The following is an 18,286-nucleotide window of genomic DNA, read 5'->3' on the forward strand; positions in this document are numbered from 1 at the left end:
TCAAATAAATGTAAGTCCATGTACATGCACCTGCCACTTTGCTTCAACTCTTGAAAACGCGCAACAGAAGAAGCACTCACAATTTTTATGCAGATACCGTACTTTTGAAAGACCATTCTGAAATCAGTAGCATACCCTTTAAATAGGGACTGGTCTATCAAGTCGAGGTGGTGGTGGATGTCTGCTGAAGATAGCATAAACAAAACAAATAACCCAGATAATCAAATGTTAGTACCAATATATATTAATTTAAGTAGAATTGCAAGTAAACAAATATGTTGATGGGTATTATAAATGCTTGGTGGTTTTTTGTATATTTTAATACGCTGCGTAAGTAACAGAACACCCCTCCTTGCGCCGAGGTGGTAGCACCACCCCATCTGTTCAGCTCTTGTGAAATTCTGATTGAAACAGATTGTAACTTGCTAGCTAGCACTCTCCGGACCGGGTTGTAATGGCAACTGACTGGATGGAACATCAACAGCAACTTTTGTAATTTATTTGAAGGAAGTTTCAATTAAGGAGGTTTTACACAAACCTTGAGGAAATTATTTCTAATGTGAGAAACAAATTTTCGGTCCGAAAATGTCCCAGGGATGTACAATTTCTGTGGAAGAGATCCAGTCTTGGTGGGAAGTCCCCGCCATAGCCCACTTCTGTTCGCTGTTCAGGACTGCATTCAACCTACCAGACTTTGAAATTGAGGTAAAGAAGTTCTGGAAAATACATTTAGAATTTTGGGAGACATTTTTTTTCTATTTTTTGACTGCAATTACAATTAACTTAATTTTTGCCTCGTATAATGCGTTTGTAGGGTAGTTGAAAAGTACCAACAGTTAACGTTATAGCTCATCTTACTATTCAGAACTTCTCTGTTTACCTACTATAGCTAGCCAAGTTAGCTAACGTTACTGACTAGCTAGTTAGCTAGCAAGTGCCTACAGTAGCTAGCTAAGTCAGAATGTTTGAAAACTCGTTATTAAGTCCCAGTTGAAATAAACGTGAACGTTGTATTTCATGGTATGTAAATGCTGTTACTTTGTATAACAAACCATGTAACGTTAGCGACACCAATGGTTGTATTTTGATAACAACATTAAATAGCTAACCTTTAGTTCTTGCCAGCCGAAACAAAACCATGTGGTGGGATCCATTTGTTTTCATTTGGTGAAATCGAACGTTTCGCTCGTGTTAATGGCCATCCGTAGTAAATCGCACGTCTATGTCCAAACGTTAACCAAGTTATAGATTAAAACAAATGTATATTATATCACCGTGAAATAGCTCGAAGTTATAGCTATTTGTAACGTGTAATTTATTAAGACGAGAGCCATAACTATTATCTTTAGCGAATACTCAACGCAATAAATCACATGCACGTGAATAAAGGGTACTGTTACTTGCAGGTTGTATCTTACACGCTTTTGATCCACTGTTGCCATGTTTTTATCAAATAGTCAAGTTCATGACGAGAGTTTCGAGTTTATTGTCTAGCAAGCCATCTGGCTTGGTAGCATTTGACATTCTGCCATTGTTTTATTATCTCATGTTTTAACGTTAGAATGATGAAGCCGTCATTCAAAATTCTTGTTTTCTATGAAGCAAACAGAAATGCAGGTCGAGCGTCGGCGTTCATTAGTCGGTCATTTCGCGCGTTACTTTACTATGTGGGAATAATTTAACGTATTACACTTCTGTTACATAATTAAACTTAATCGGTTTCTAGCAATTCCAACAGTGGTTTCGTTTGTCGTTTGCTGCTCCATAATGAGCACTGCTTGGCTGATTTAGTATGCAATAATGGGGATTGTTTGATCCATCGAAAAATGATGGGACTTGAAGTAAATTTGTAAGGTCAACAGCCCCCATTACCCATCCACCCCCACCCCTCTCGGGAGTGAAAATCACACGCAGGCATCGCTTTGTTATTGGATAGGGAGGGAAGCATCACCTCTAGTTTGTAGGAAAGTTGATATTATCTGTTAAAACTGTTAACAGGATATATATGAATGCATGTGAATATAAAACACAATATTGCAGCAATCGGCGAGTGATATTATGATACAAACGCCCCGATTCTGTAGAACTCCGTTTTGCACAATTGGGTCTTACGCGGTGCGCGTCTTGCAGCCACTGCGAGCGATAGACTATCTATCTTTAACCGCATCACTAGGCACATATCATTTGTGCTGCCTTGCCTGCATCCAATGTAGCTGATTTCGAGGAACATCTTATTTGATGGATCGTGTAAATCATTGACGCATATCAATAACTGCATCTATGATGGTGAGGTTTTGATAGCAGATTTGTCCTGCGCTAATGCTCACCATAAACCGAGCTACCGATTTGTGACACTTTTTAATTTATAAATTTGATGTCTTAGTCAGGCACACGTCTATTGTGCTCTGGGCAATAAAGTTGAGAGTATAACCTATATTTCTGAATGAATGTTAAAGCCCTTCATTTAATTGATATAGCCAAATCAATCTACTTGCCACTTAAAGTGGTGAGAATCTGTTTACCTCCATTTAAGAAATACTTCTGGGATTATGTAAAGGGGGAGTGTGCATACTCTAATCTGTCTTTGTCACTTTTAATGGCTGGAAGACATTGTAGAGTACAGCTTGTATTGTGCTGTCTTTGAAACAGTAATTTAGTTGATAACACTATCTGGTGCATTTGCTTAACATGTGGAAGGAAACAGTTATTCTCAGAATGTGCTTAACTTTGTTATACATATTAATAAATGTGCCTTCTCACACCGCTGCGGTGTGCAATAATTCCCTGGTAACGCACAGTCTTGTGTGTGTTAATGCTCCCTTAACCACTTTGCTGTCAGTATATGCTCCCTTAACCACTTTGCTGTCAGTATAGACCCAGTCGGTATTAGAATGCAGCCCTTGCCTGTGGGGAAAACATCCTGGGGTTACCCCATTGGTTTACAGCAAAAACTACATTTAAATATAAAGATTACTTTTCAACATTCCCTGCTCCCGAGCATTCTCAGTACTTAGAAAAACGTAATATTGTAGGGTTTCTCTTATGCCCCTTTTCACAAAGGTGCTAGCCGTCATGTGAGTGATTGCTAGCTAGCCAAGACCAACAAAACAAACAAACTGACTATACAGCTACAAATAGTGAGTGGAGTTTAGTATAGTCTGTTTTATAATAAGTTAAATGTCTCACCTGTGATGTTTTCCCACACACATAGCTACATGTAGCCTACTTGGACACCGGGTCCCCACATTTCCCTCTCTTCCATGTCGAGTAGCCTGAAGACAGGGCTCTTCTCACAGGCTTTATGTCCCTGCGTGGGAGCATCGCAAACCATAGGTTGAGGTATTTTACCTGCTTACATGTACATTGAACAACACTGCAGATTTTCAGCATGTTTTGTTAATTCTGTATAACTAAAAGCTCTTTTACAATGGGAAATTGTGGTTTAGGGGAATTCCTTATTATGTGAATATCTCTTGTTTAGCTGTCTATAAAGAATCAAGCTTTCTGTGATATTGTAATGCAACGACAGATTTAGGGTGTGTTTGTAAATTTGCTCTGGCTATCTACTCCGATTTCAGAGTAGTGACAATGTGCTGAATAACTTATGAGTTAACGAATGCTCCACACCTGTTGAATATGGCCGGTGTTAGTAAAAGTAATTTTAAAAAATTGGTGCCTGCAGCACAGTTACATGCTGACCAATCCGCTCGCGTTGCAAAATAAATGTACACATCCATGTTATTCAATCATTGCACCCACACTACTTGCGCCAACAAGTGTCAGCGTGCCAGGCACAAAAATAAAAGTCCATTCTATTCGTGAAGCTGAACGCGATGCAAGTCCTGCCTCTCCCATCTCCTCATTGGTTTATAGAAGTAGATACCCATGTGCCATCTCATTATTCGTTATCCCCACGTGGGTGATTGAAAGATTAACTGAGGTTGGCCAGTTGTGGTAAAACACCTTATTCTGAAAGTTTGATGCCAATCGCTGTAGAAGGGGCCTGGCAGGAGGAGAGATTACTAGAAAAGATTCGGGTGACTGTTTTGTGTGGCTTAATTTTTGGAGTAGAGGACCTTGTGCATTTCAGGTAAAATAACAACTCAACTTTTGTATCCCAGGACAAATTAGCCGGCAACAGCAAGCTAGCTAAATAGGACAAATTAGCTAGCTAAATAAAAAATTTTTTTCCCCAATTTCGTGGTATCCAATTGGTAGTAGTTACAGTCTCGTCGCTGCAACTCCCGTACGGACTCGGGCGAGGCAAAGGTCGAGAGCCATGCGTCCTCAAACACAAGCCAACCAAGCCGCACTGTTTCTTAACACAATGCACATCCAACCCGGAAGCCAGCCGCACCAATGTGCCGGCTGCGACAGAACCCTGGGCTCGAACCCAGAATCTCTGGTGGCACAGTTATCATCGGACCACTGCGCCACCCGGGAGGCATTTAATGCTTTTTCGTCCTGTCCCAAAATGAACATAATTGGTTCGGTGTTTGTTATGATATATCAACCTGCGTGTTGTGATTGTGTTTGGTGTGGGGAGACAAAATCAATTTGTGCACAACGGCGTGGTGTTAGTCAACAACGCTCTGGATAACAAATCAACCAGCTCTACTAGGGTCAGTAAAATGGTCAGTGAGGTGTTCCGTCATTTGTGTGTGGAAGTAACTAGCTAGCTAGCCTACGTTAGCCAGTTAGAACGGCAGTCAAGCACTCATGCCGAGGTCAGAACGCTCAGAAACAACCCTACTCCTCAGCCAGAGCGTCCAGTATGCGCTCTGAAAGGGAAACGCTCTGAATTTATGTAAGGACAATCTGACAACACTCTGACTTTACGGCACTCTGGCACTCCATAGTGAATATACAAACGTGCCCTGAGACTCCCTGACGTATCAAAAAATTTGTTCTGAAGTGTCTGTCCTATATCTAATGACAAAGTGAAACCTGTTTTTGCTTTGTCATTCTGGGCTATTGTGTGTGTGTGTGTATTAATTTTAAATGTTTTATTTAACCCATTTTTGGAAATGGCTGTAATGTAACAAAATGTGCAAAAATTTAAGGGGTCTGAATACTTTCCAAATACAATGTATATAGCTATAGCCAACGTGATATCACTCAACCAATCTGATATATTCATTGCATTGCATAACATAACGTGTTTTAGCGGCTCTGACATCAGTCATTTGGACATTATAATTGCAACTTAATTGAACCTTTTTTGTTTAAGCATTTATTAATAAAAGCTAGGTTTGTCTGAAAGCCTTACACAGGTAGGCTATTTATACACTGGCCCAAACGGAACTGGGCTTAAAGATTGCCGGTTCTCCTCACTGTTTGAGACGACAAACTATGCCCAATCAGTGAATTGTGATCTAATGTGCTACATTAGCTTGCCTATAATGGAACAGAGCTTAGTGAATGGCTCTGTTCCTCATTTGGTTTGTTCTGTTTTTAGCCCTAATGTCTGCTCTTAAATGGCAGTGCTGATAAAAGCAGGTGGCTTGCTCAGTAAATGGCACACAAATCCAGGTTTAAGAGGATCTAGTGTCTTTGATGTCTCCTTGTCTATGGGGTGATCGTGTGACCAAACCAGAGTAAATGATCAGCTGAGATGAGACTAAACCTGTGTCTCACTTGACTGAACGGAGAGCCCAAGCACTTTGGGAGATCACTTCAAGCTCTTCCTGTATTCACCAGCATGTATACATATGTAGCCTAAATCAACTGTTGCCCAGACTAAATCTAATTACAATATTTTAATTGAAGGCATTTTAGCCTTTAGGCCTACCTCTGGGATGTGAGTTGTAGTTTATAAAGCTCAATATATCTGTGAAGCCTTGAGGATATGTGGCCACACAGCTAGGATGTTCAAACTATGTTCGACCTGTTTGGATGGACTCCACGGTTCAGAGTAGGTTTGAGAGAGCCCCCTCACTGGTCGTGTGGAGAGATGGGTTCTTCTGAGGGATTTCTCCTGGGGCTCTGTGTTAAGGCAGGGGGGGACACTCTATTTTTCCTGACGCTGCATACCATGAGATACCGTGGAGGCAAGCAGGCCTACAGTAACATGGTAGTCTTGACAAGTCCCGTCCACAATTGTCTCTGTCTTGAAGAGTAGTCCAACCAAAATGTTCCTTGTCTTAAATGTTTCTGGTTTAAACACCTATTTTTGGGTTTGATTAATTACGGCCAGTGACTAAAATACTTTTTCTTACCAAATCCTAGAACGTGAATAACATTCTTTACATAGAAGATGCAACCAGGCTGTTTCTTTGAACTCCACCACCACAGATCTTAGAAGATACTCATTTCCTGTGTTCGTACTGTCTGAATCTTAGTGCTGCACAGAGCTAAGTGCCACCATCTGTGAGCATTGAGGTTGGGTTAGTTAAAGGAAAGATGAATCTATTTGGAATATTATCGTTTTTGTGCATCTCTGAGCGATGTTCTATTGATCCTCGGGATTGTTTCATGTCTTCGTGTATCTGAGCTATTGCCGTTCAAGCAAGTATAAATACAGCCTGTATGATGAGTTTTGCGTCTTTCCGTTTTAAAGAGTTGATGTGGAGGGAGGCAGGAAGTGGCTGTCATTCCCCTGACAGAATGGTCCGTCCTTCCTTTGGTATCGAGTGCTGGGTGATTTGAGTCAAACCTAGGTCATCATTTCATAAGTCTGCCTGTCCAGCATTTTGGACACAGCAACGCATGTCTCAGGGAGGCTGGTGTCTTGTCTTCCACATTCTCTAACACTGGATGCACAGGTTGGTCAACATTGTGGCCACTGAGCACTTCAACCAACTGTCCCTGACTCATTCATTGGCTCTTGTTACTCTTCTGTTCTGGTTTTGTCCTCTTCTGTCAGAATTGGCAGTTGGGAGGAAAGCAGCGGTAAACGCAAGTCTCTAAAATGCTTCGTATTGTAATTTGTGCTTGGCATCACTCATTTTGCGCATCAGTTGCAGTTCTGTATTCGGATGAGAATTCACAAATGGGCATTCAATCGGCAGACAGTGCTCTGACTGTGTAGCTACTTTTCTTCAGTACTTTTTTTCTCAGTGTAGCCTACTTTTAATAGGTAAAATGCAAGATTTACTTCAAGCAAAACATTGGGAAATGTAGCTGTCTACATTCTGTCTATGATAAACAATATGATGGTCATGCTCATTTACTTGTGTGTCTGCTAGCCAAATAGCATTGTATTTCAGTTGTCATTTGATGAGAATTAAGCTATTTTCTGCCAAAATACATAAGTGCAACACATTATCTGTGGAGGAAAACTATTTGCACGTCGATCTCTTGATGGTCTATTTTAAAAATGCATATTTTTGAACTAGCCCTTATGAGTAATGGGCTTCTTGTGTGAAGGGAGTATAAAGAACAGTTTTAGGCCTATTTTGTTACCTGTCATCTCTGCAGAGTAAATTATCAACATGCTAGAGAGGCAAATGTGTAAGGATTGACTTAAAGAATGTATGTAATGCCTTTTCCCACAAGATAGGGAGGGGCCTTAGCTCTACATGGGTCAAATAGCTTGTCTCTTGGTCAAAGCTCAGGATGGGGGGAATGGCTCAGTGGGAAGAATGCACTGTGGATTTTTACCAGGAGCCCTTTTATGAATGTCACAGAGCAGAACTTTTGTACCTTGAGAAATCACTACCAACTGGACATTAACAAATCCAGTGGGAAGGTGGTGTTGTCGAGCGGCTCTTTTCTGGGCTGCGGTTCCGGTGGGTGATGATGGAGATTTTTTTTGGCAGGGTCACAAAACGGCCCCTTGCACTTTGTTCCCCTGTTACACTTCACTGTCGCTCCCAGTCTCCCCTGGCCAAAGGGAGAGGGACTCTGCAGCAAGAGGCCTCGGCCAACCTGGCCGTCCCCCTGCTCCTTTGTCTCCGTAGAGGCACGCTTGATTTCCTGGCAGTGTGGCTGTGAAATGAGCCCTGAAATCTCAGAGACTCCGAGCCTCCCCTGGATCCTCCAGGATGTGCCTTCCAGTACTGCGAGCCAGAGCCTATCCTTCTACTGGAGAAAGTTACATATCGGGATATTATGTTTGACAATATATCGTTCTGAAAATATCACACTATTTTTGTGCTAGTTTGCTGTCCCTGGACCAAAACTGCATAATTTTTCATTCCTAGCTTGTTCTCAATCTTTTTAATTAGGGAGCCAATTTTGTTTTTAGCGCTTTTGTTTTTATAACTAATCAAAACTTGTTCACATGGCTCTCTTGTCCCTCTACAGCAGACAAAAACTCAACAAAAAAAGGAAACGTCCTCTCACTGTCAACTGCGTTTATTTTCAGCAAACTTAACGTGTAAATATTTGTGTGAACAGAAGATTCAACAACTGAGACATAAACTGAACAAGTTCCACAGACGTGTGACTAACAAATGGAATAATGTGTCCCTGAACAAAGGGGGGGTCAAAATCAAAAGTAACAGTCAATATCTGGTGTGGCCACCAGCTGCATTAAGTACTGCAGTGCATCTCCTCATGGACTGCACCAGATTTGCCAGTTCTTGCTGTGGGATGTTACCCCACTCTCCCACCAAGGCACCTGCAAGTTCCTGGACATTTCTGGGGGGAATGGCCCTAGCCCTCACCCTCCGATCCAACAGGTCCCAGACGTGCTCAATGGGCTTGAGATCCGGGCTCTTCGCTGGCCATGGCAGAACACTGACATTCCTGTCTTCCAGGAAATCACGCACAGAACAAGCAGTATGGCTGGTGGCATTGTCATGCTGGAGGGTCATATCAGGATGAGCCTGCAGGAAGGGTACTACATGAGGGAGGAAGATGTCTTCCATGTAAGGCATAGCGTTGAGATTGCCTGCAATGATCACAAGCTCAGTCCGATGATGCTGTGACACACCGCCCCAGACCATGACGGACCCTCCACCTCCAAATCAATCCCGTTCCAGAGTACAGGCCTCGGTGTAACGCTCATTCCTTCTACGATAAAAGCGAATCCGAACATCACCCCTGGTGAGACAAAACCGCAACTCTTAAGTGAAGAGCATTTTTTTCCCCCCCAGTCCCATCTGGTCCAGCGACGGTGGGTTTGTACCCATAGGCGACGTTGTTGCCGGTGATGTCTGGTGAGGACCTGCCTTACAACTGGACTACAAGCCCTCAGTCCAACCTCTGTCCACAATAGGCTGAGAGTCTGAGCACTGATGGAGGGATTTTACGTTCCTGGTGTAACTCGAGTAGTTGTTGCCATCCTGTACCTGTCCCGCAGGTGTGATGTTTGGATGTATCAATCCTGTGCAAGTGTTGCACGTGGTCTGCCACTGCGAGGATGATCAGCTGTCCGCCCTGTCTCCCTGTAGCCTCTCACAGTACAAACATTGCAATTTATTGCCCTGGCCACATCTGCAGTCCTCATTCCTCCTTGCAGCATGCCTAAGGCAGATGAGCAGGGACCCTGGGCATCTTTCTTTTTGTGTTTTTCCAGAGTCAGTAGAAAGGCCTCTTTGGTGGCCTAAGTCTTCATAACTGTGACCTTAATTGCCTACCATCTTTAAGCTGTTAGTGTCTTAACGACCGTTCCACAGGTGCATGTTCATTTAATTGTTTATGGTTCATTGAACAAGCATGGGAAACGGTGTTGAAACCCTTTACAATGAAGATCTGAAGTTATTTGGATTCTTATGAATTATCTCTGAAAGACGGTCCTAAAGGGATGTTTATTTTTTTGCTGAGTTTATATGGTGTGCAATATGTTTAACATCAAGTCGCAATGATCACAGTATCGAATTGAGATGCATTGAATTGTGAGAATCGCAATACATATCGTCACCTAAGTATCATGATAATATCGTATCGTGAGTTTCCTGGCAATTCCTAGCCCTATTGGAGATGTATTTGTCACTGTGCTGGTATTTGGTTCAGCGTGTCTGATTCCATACATCTTCATCAGCTGTCTGACGTTATCTGGAGAGCAGCGGGGAAATTGGCCTCTTTCTGGGGCTGTTTATTAAACTTGAGACAGGCAGAGGGATGAGAGCGAGGTACTAATTTGCTTAGAGGGTGAATCGATTAAGAGCCAGGCTGAAGGCGGACGAGACTGAAATCTGTCTGCAGCAGTTGAAGCAGACAGATATCTGCACAGACAATAGGTCCTGGTCTATGAAAGATCAGGGGCCTTCTGCTCTTTCCGTTCCTTATGGAGCCAACCTACTGTGGAGAAGAGCCACAGGACCTGACCAGGCAGTTCTCAACAAACTGAAGTTAACAAGGAATGTAGTTTTCTAGGTCCTTTCTTTTACCATTTTGCATGTTTATTGTTCTGAAGTCATTGAACGCATTTCACAACCACTGCACTCTAATTCCTACTTTTAAACAAACTCCCGCCGCCATTAGGGCTGGGAATTCCCAGGGACCTAACGATACGGTATTATCACGATACTTAGATTCCGTTACAATATGTATTGCGACTCTCAAGATTCCAAATGAATTGCGATTTGATACTGCAATTGGAACATCAAAACATTTCTCACTATATTTTGGGTTATCCACCAACTGCACACAGTGGGTAAATAAGCGCTTTAGTGATATCACTCACTATTTGATATTAAACTCTGCTTAATTAGGTCTTTGATCTTTGTGAAATACATCCATCAGAGAACCTAAAGTTCTCAAACAGCCACATCATAAGTATTTTGTAAAGAGAATCCTCATCCACCCTACTAGTGAGGCCTCAGATTGCAGACTAGAGGTCGACCGATTATGATTTTTCAACACCGATACCGATTATTGGAGGACCAAAAAAAGCCGATACCGATTTTAAAATAAATACATGTATTTAAAAAAAAAAAAAAGGTATTTGTAATAATAATTACAACAGTACTGAATTAACACTTATTTTAACTTTATATAATACATCAATAAAATCAATTTAGCCTCAAGTAGATAATGAAACATGTTCAATTTGGTTTAAATAATGCAAAAACAAAGTGTTGGAGAAGAACGTAAAAGTGCAATATGTGCTATGTAAGAAAGCTAACGTTTCAGTTCCTTGCTCAGAACATGAGAACATATGAAAGCTAGTGGTTCCTTTTAACATGAGTCTTCAATATTCCCAGGTAAGAAGTTTTAGGTTGTAGTTATTATAGGACTATCTCTCTCTACCATTTGTTTTTCATATACCTTTGACTATTGGATGTTCTTATGGGCACTTTAGTATTGCCAGTGTAACAGTATAGCTTCTGTCCCTCTCTTCGCTCCTCCCTGGGCTCGAACCAGCAACACAACGACAACAGCCACCACATCGAAGCAACTTTACCCATGCAGAGCAAGGGGAACAACCACCACAAGGCTCAGAGCGAGTGAAGTTTGAAACGCTATTAGCGTGCGCTAACTAGCCAGCCATTTCACTTCGGTCACATCAGCCTCATCTCGGGAGTTGATAGGTTCGAAGTCATAAAAAGCGCCATGCTTGACGCACAACGAAGAGCTGCTAGCAAAATGCACGCAGGTGCGTAAACATTCAAACAGCACTTGCTTCTGCCTACCACATCTCAGTCAGATACTCCGATGCTTGTATGCTCAGTCAGATTATATGCAACACAGGACATGCTAGATAATATCTAGTAATATCATCAACCATGTGTAGTTAACTAGTGATTATGATTTTTTTTTTACAAGATAAGTTTAATGCTAGGTAACAATTTACCTTGGCTTACTGAATTCGCGTAACTCCTTGTGGAGTGCAACGAGAGAGAGGCAGGTCGTTATTGCGTTGGACTAGTTAAGGTTGCAAGATTGGATCCCCCGAGCGGACAAGGTGAAAATCTGTCGTTCTGCCCCTGTCATTGAAAATAAGAATGTGTTCTTAATAACTGACTTGCCTAGTTAAATAAAGGTGTAAAAAAAAACTGCGCCCAAAAATAAACTTGAAATCGGGCCTAATTAATCGGCCATTCCGATTAATCGGTCGACCTCTAGTGCAGACAGTCCAGTGTATTTTACCAAGACACACATGGTTATTCATGTTCTGAATAATTCAGTGGGTCTTTCTAATATTTCATTAACAGTGTAACCTAATACATCTGATAATCAGCACCGAGCTCTGACAGAGCGGTGCAGCTTTCTTGCTCCCACTTAGGGAGGATTTTACATATTGTGGTGGTCGTCTGCAAGGTTGTTTCAGCAGGTTGCAATGGAAAAGTGAGCCTTCGTTCTCGAACAGCATCCAGCCTAGCTGATGCAACATGAAGCATGAAAATGCTAATATGCAGTGCATTCGGAAAGTATTCAGACCCCTTAGCTTTTTCCACAATTTGTTATGTTACAGCCTTGTTCTAAAATGGATGAAATCATTGTTTTCCCTCATCAATCTACACACAATACCACATAATGACAAAGCAAAAACAGGTTTTTAGATTTTTTTGCAAATGTATAAAAATAAACACCTTTATGTAAATAAGTATTTAGACGCTTTGCTATGAGACTCAAAAAAAAAAACTATCCTCAGCAATCTACACACAATACCCCATAATGACAAAGCGAAAACAGGTTTATAGACATTTGCTTTTTTTATTCATAATAAAAAAACATACCTTGTTTACATAAGTATTCAGACCCTTTGCTATGAGACTTGAAATTGAGGTCCGGTGCATCCTGTTTCCATTGATCATCCTTGATGTTTCTACAATTTGATTGGAGTCCACCTGTGGTAAATTCAATTGATTGGACATTATTTGGAAAGGCACACGCCTATCTATATAAAGTCCCACAGTTGACAGTGCATGTCAGGGCATAAACCAAGCCATGATGTGGAAGGAATTGTCCGTAGAGCGCCGAGACAGGATTGTGTTGAGGCACAGATCTGGAGAAGGTAACCACAAAATGTCTGCAGCATTGAAGGTCCCCAAGAACACAGTGGCCTCCATAATTCTTAAATGGAAGAAGTTTGGAACCACCAAGACTCTTACTAGAGTTGGCCGCCCGGCCAAACTGAGCAGTCGGGGGAGGAGGACCTAGGTCAAGGAGGTGACCAAGAACCTGATGGTCACTCTGACAGAGTTCCAGAGTTCCTCTGTGGAGATGAGATTAACTTTCAGACGGAAAATCATCTCTGTAGCACTCCACCAATCAGGCCTTTATGGTAGAGTGGCCAGACAGAAGCCACTCCTCTGTAAAAGGCACGACCGCTTGCTTGGAGTTGGCCAAAAGGCACATAATGTACGCGGGCCATGAGAAACTAGATTCTGGTCCTTACCCTGTAAGCAGTCAATGACTAACTTTTCTGAACAGGGGGAAAAAAAATAACATCACAAATCTCTGGGATTACATAGGATGAAGAAACTACTTTGAGCCGCAGCTCCATCCTAATTGTCAGACAGAGAGCTGATGCCATACACAGTGTGCAAAACATTACAACTTCCTCAGTCTGCTGCTCTTTCCCTCTGCTGAGACTGACCATCAGATGCAGGCACCATCAGCCCAGTAAAATGGAAAGCAAATTATTGAAATGTTGCTCACTCGGCTGTGCCTCAAGTAATACAGTGACTGATCTATTACCGGTGTCGTCATACAGTGGGGCAAAAAAGTATTTAGTCAGCCACCAATTGTGCAAGTTCTCCCACTTAAAAAGATGAGAGGCCTGTAATTTATCATAGGTACACTTCAACTATGACAGACAAAATGAGAAAAAAAATCCAGAAAATCACATTGTAGGATTTTTAATGAATTTATTTACAAATTATGGTGGAAAATAAGTATTTGGTCAATAACAAAAGTTTCTCAATACTTTGTTATATACCCTTTGTTGGCAATGACAGAGGTCAAATGTTTTCTGTAAGTCGTTACAAGGTTTTCACACACTGTTGCTGGTACTCCATGCAGATCTCCTCTAGAGCAGTGATGTTTTGGGGGTGTTGCTGGGCAACAGACTTTCAACTCCCTCCAAAGATTTTCTATGGGGTTGAGATCTGGAGACTGGCTAGGCCACTCCAGGACCTTGAAATGCTTCTTACAAAGCCACTCCTTCGTTGCCCGGGCGGTGTGTTCGGGATCATTGTCATGCTGAAAGACCCAGCCACGTTTCATCTTCAATGCCCTTGCTGATGGTAGGCTTTGTTACTTTGGTCCCAGCTCTCTGCAGGTCATTCACTAGGTCCCCTCATGTGGTTCTGGGATTTTTGCTCACCTTTCTTGTGATCATTTTGACACCACGGGGTGAGATCTTGCGTGGAGCCCCAGATCGAGGGAGATTATCAGTGGTCTTGTATGTCTTCCATTTCCTAATAATTGCTCCCACAGTTGATTTCTTCAAACCAAGCTGCTTACCTATTGCAGATTCAGTCTTCCCAGCCTGGTGCAGGTCTACAATTTTGTTTCTGGTGTCCTTTGACAGCTCTTTGGTCTTGGCCATAGTGGAGTTTGGAGTGTGACTGTTTGAGGTTGTGGACAGGTGTCTTTTATACTGATAACAAGTTCAAACAGGTGCCATTAATACAGGTAACATGGAGGACAGAGGAGCCTCTTAAAGAAGAAGTTACAGGTCTGTGAGAGCCAGAAATCTTGCTTGTTTGTAGGTGACCAAATACTTATTTTCCACCATAATTTGCAAATAAATTAATTAAAAATCCTACAATGTGATTTTTTTCTGGATTTTTTTTCTTCTCATTTTGTCTGTCATAGTTGAAGTGTACCTATGATAAATTACAGGCCTCATCTTTTTAAGTGGGAGAACTTGCACAATTGGTGGCTGACTAAATACTTTTTTGCCCCACTGTATAGTCTACCTCAAGTTTTGTTAAAATGGTCCGAACAACTATGCATTGGTAGGAATTGCAATTCAAGCAAAGACATTATCACCGCATATTGGATTGGGCCTATAGCCTACTGCACAAACCTCATTTGCTACAGTAGTGGTTAATTTTGCATAGGCTTGCTTTTTAAGTCATGTTTTTTTCTTGAGTGGTTGATCTTTGCTTGCATTTTGACTCTGATCTTGACTCAAAGTTGGTGTCCACTGATCTACACGGATTGGATTTAACAAGTGACCATTAAGAGATCATAGCTTCCACCCGGATTCACCTGGTCAGTCTGTCATAATGTTTTATACAGTGTATGTGATTGGTGTTGGAGGTCTGTGGATGGCTTTTGACAAACTTTGGTCCAAATCGAATGTTAGGTACTATATTTGAGTATTATATGAATCCTATCAATTTAAATGGCAATTAATTTTTTATAGGTGGAATCATTACCTTAATTTCTCAAATGATATTTCAATAAAATGATGCATGAATCTTAATCGGATTCTAACAAACTATCTGATGGTGGATGTCAATCCTTTTTTATTGTACTTTTTGAGGTGGACTGCCCCTACTAAGTTGAGTACATTTTTAAATATTGTTGAATTATGTTTTAATGTCTGGATTCTGTCTGCATTCTCCGCACCACAGGTTTTTATAGGGCCCATGTCTCTCCCCACCCAACTTGGACTGGGCTGTTCAGTGTGCCAGCGCTAAATAGCCTTTTATTCATCTAGCTACCAGAGCGGAGCGGCTCCAGCCCTGGCATCACCATGACTAAACCCCAGATGGTGGCTCTTTGCCTTCCCTCTGGAGGATAGAGGTGCTGCTGTCTGGGTGCTGCTGCAGCCGGTCTTGACTTGGTGGGGGCATCTATTCTTCCTAGGCCTGCGCCTGATTGGAAAGGAAGATTTAGTCTTATTAGAGAGGGGAGCTGAGTGAGCAAGGCCTCTTGTCTAAAAGCAAATGGATTAGAGTGAAAGATCTATAGAGTTTGTGACATCCCCCAAGTTTAGACTGTGCCCTCTGGTATCCGCTGATTTGCAGTGTGTGGATTATAAATCGGAGATAACAGTCACTTAAAGCGTGCTGCTGGAGTCTGGGTTGAATTAAGGGCTTTGATGTGAGGGTGTGGGGGGGTCCTCAGTGGAGCTCCTGGGGTTTTTGGGAGGAAGTGAGCATTGGTTGTGGGATCTGCGCTATCAATAAGGAATGGGTCAGATGGCCATGTTGCAGCCAGCGTAAAGCTGCATCTTGAAAAAGATGAGCGGTTGAAGCGGTCATAGCTTTACCTTTTTTTTAACCCTGGCCTGCTCAGCTCTTTTGTCAGCCACACAACAATAATGAGCATTTCATCATCCCAGTGTTTTATCGTACCGTCTCAGCTGAATCCATCCAGAGTTCTCTCGTAGCTCTGCGCTTCACACCACCCAGCCTCCCAACACATCCCACTCCGACTCATCCTCTGAATATGCCACACCTGCAACCCTCACACGGCTATGTTGGGTAACTCAAAGCACAATCCTTTTCACACCCTGCTGTAATCCCTCAAGGATATGGATCCTTCATTAATACACAGGCACTCATACACACATTCTTAGTCCTTCAGAGTGCATGTCTCTCTAACAACCATGCCCAGGCATATTGTAAGAGCCAGCTCCCCTCCCCCAGCTGTGATTGACAAGTGAGAGGAGCAGTACATGCATGAGATGGTTTCACATCAGGAGATTGGGGGGTGAGGGTCACGTACACTGGGGTTTGTTTCAACCAGCTCCATTGTTGCTGCTCCCCATGGCTCCCTCTCTCTGTCTCCAGTCTGGGGCAGCCTATACCCTCGTTGCTCTGCTCTCTCAAGGGCTCCTCTTGTTGTTGACTTGTAGAGAAGATCGAACATAGTAGAAGGTACGTTACTTGTATGCTTCTCCGAATCAGATTTTGTCTAGGGGGAATCCTTGAAAGCCAGCAACAACTAAGCCTAACTAATATGTATTTAGAGTGCCTGGCAGCCGTGTGTTTGCGTGCCACGCTCAATAGTGTGACGCAAGATCACACATTGAGCAGGTAAGAGCGGGGTGGGAAATCTTTCGGGCAGGAGTGCAGTGCTGTTCCTCCCTCAAGATGACAGGGAGGAGGGTAGAGTGTGTGGGGGTGAGAGCATTAACCAGTGGGAATGTCCCCACTGCCTCAGACTGGGAGAGGGGGTTTGCTGTTTGTGTGTGGGGAAGAAGTGTGGGACTAGGGCTAAGGGAGGAGGGTGTAAGGTGGTATAGATGGGTACAGGCTTGAGTCTATAGTCAGAACGGCCTTAAAGTGTTCTAAATGATTCGCTCAAGCATGCCTTTCTCTGTGATTTGTTTTAAGTCAATGTTTCCTTGTCTTTAGTTGGCTACATGATCTTCCCTGTAAGTTATGCTGTACTTTAGTGTTTTTAGTTTCACCTGTTGCTCCTCCCTAGTTCCTGTCTCACTTCACTGTTCCGTTGTCTCACTTGTTGCTGTTTCCCCTGTCTCACTGCTGCTGTTCTCATGTTGCTGCACTTCTAGTCCTACCTCTGTTCTCCCATCTGCCTCGTGTTGTTTTCTCTGGCCCAATGCTCCCTCCCTCCTGCCTCCTCCAACCACATTGGTTAGAAACAGTTTTTTTCCCTCTGTAGGGCCAGCAGGCTAAATGTTAATGGGCCCTGTGTGAGTGTGTGTTGGTATACAATGTGGGAAATTAGACCATAGGTGGTTGGCGTAAAGCAGGAAACTCCAGTTCTGGGGGGTTGTTTAGGAATGAGCCTTCTGGTGCTGCCTCATCTCCTGTGCTTAATGATCCACACCTGGGTGCTCTGCTGTCTGCATGGCAGTGAGCACAGCCCAGGAAAGATCTGCCCAGCCACCTGTCACAACTGGCCCTGACATTGACTGCAATGAAAATCAGCCGGAGCCCATACTTGATCGATGGGAATCAGCAATTTGCTAAGTGTGTATGCCTCTGGTTTGCCTATGGTCATTTCCGTGTAAAAAGACCCATGAGCACCAACATGTGAAGTTTTTATAGGAGCATGTCAAATCTGGTGTCAAATGAAAGATAAGAGACTATATTTATAAGAAATTAAGGCATATCCATTTTTCAAATTTTCCATCCTACAAATTTGGAATAAGTAAAAGCTTTGATTTCTGGTCAAGCAGCTGGAAAATGGGTCTTAGACAACATCTACCAGAAAGTTGTTAAAAAGCTATTAGAAATGCATAAATTCCCCTGCCAACTAATATCAGCATTTTGTAGTTTTGGATAAATGTTTCTGCCTTCTGTAAGTTTAAGAAATGTTGCCTCCTTTACGTAATGTTGTAATTCCTCTCCCTCATGAGGGAGGATAATGAAAGTTCGTACGTCTAAGTTGTTACTTCTATCATTTTGTTAGTGTTTTTACTGATATCAATCTTTATGAATTAAGTGATTAAAAAAACAATTCCGTTGCCAAATGGATAATAGAATTTCTACAGTTGGCTTCACAAGTTTTGATAGTACAT

General features: G+C 42.4%; 1 protein-coding gene across 2 annotated transcripts in view; it reads left to right on the forward strand.

Annotated features, from left to right (window-relative positions):
• The first annotated feature begins 408 nt into the window (after positions 1-408).
• Positions 409-18,286, forward strand: part of LOC112252578 (cat eye syndrome critical region protein 2 homolog) — a 60,385-nt gene continuing 42,507 nt past the window's right edge. For both annotated transcript variants that reach the window (XM_024423915.2, XM_024423914.2), the window contains exon 1: positions 409-705. In XM_024423915.2, coding sequence (XP_024279683.2) covers positions 586-705 — 120 coding nt within the window. In that variant the 5' untranslated portion in view covers positions 409-585. The remainder of the gene's footprint in view (positions 706-18,286) is intronic.

This window comes from Oncorhynchus tshawytscha, linkage group LG06 (assembly GCF_018296145.1).
Source record: "Oncorhynchus tshawytscha isolate Ot180627B linkage group LG06, Otsh_v2.0, whole genome shotgun sequence".
Lineage (NCBI taxonomy): Eukaryota > Metazoa > Chordata > Actinopteri > Salmoniformes > Salmonidae > Oncorhynchus > Oncorhynchus tshawytscha.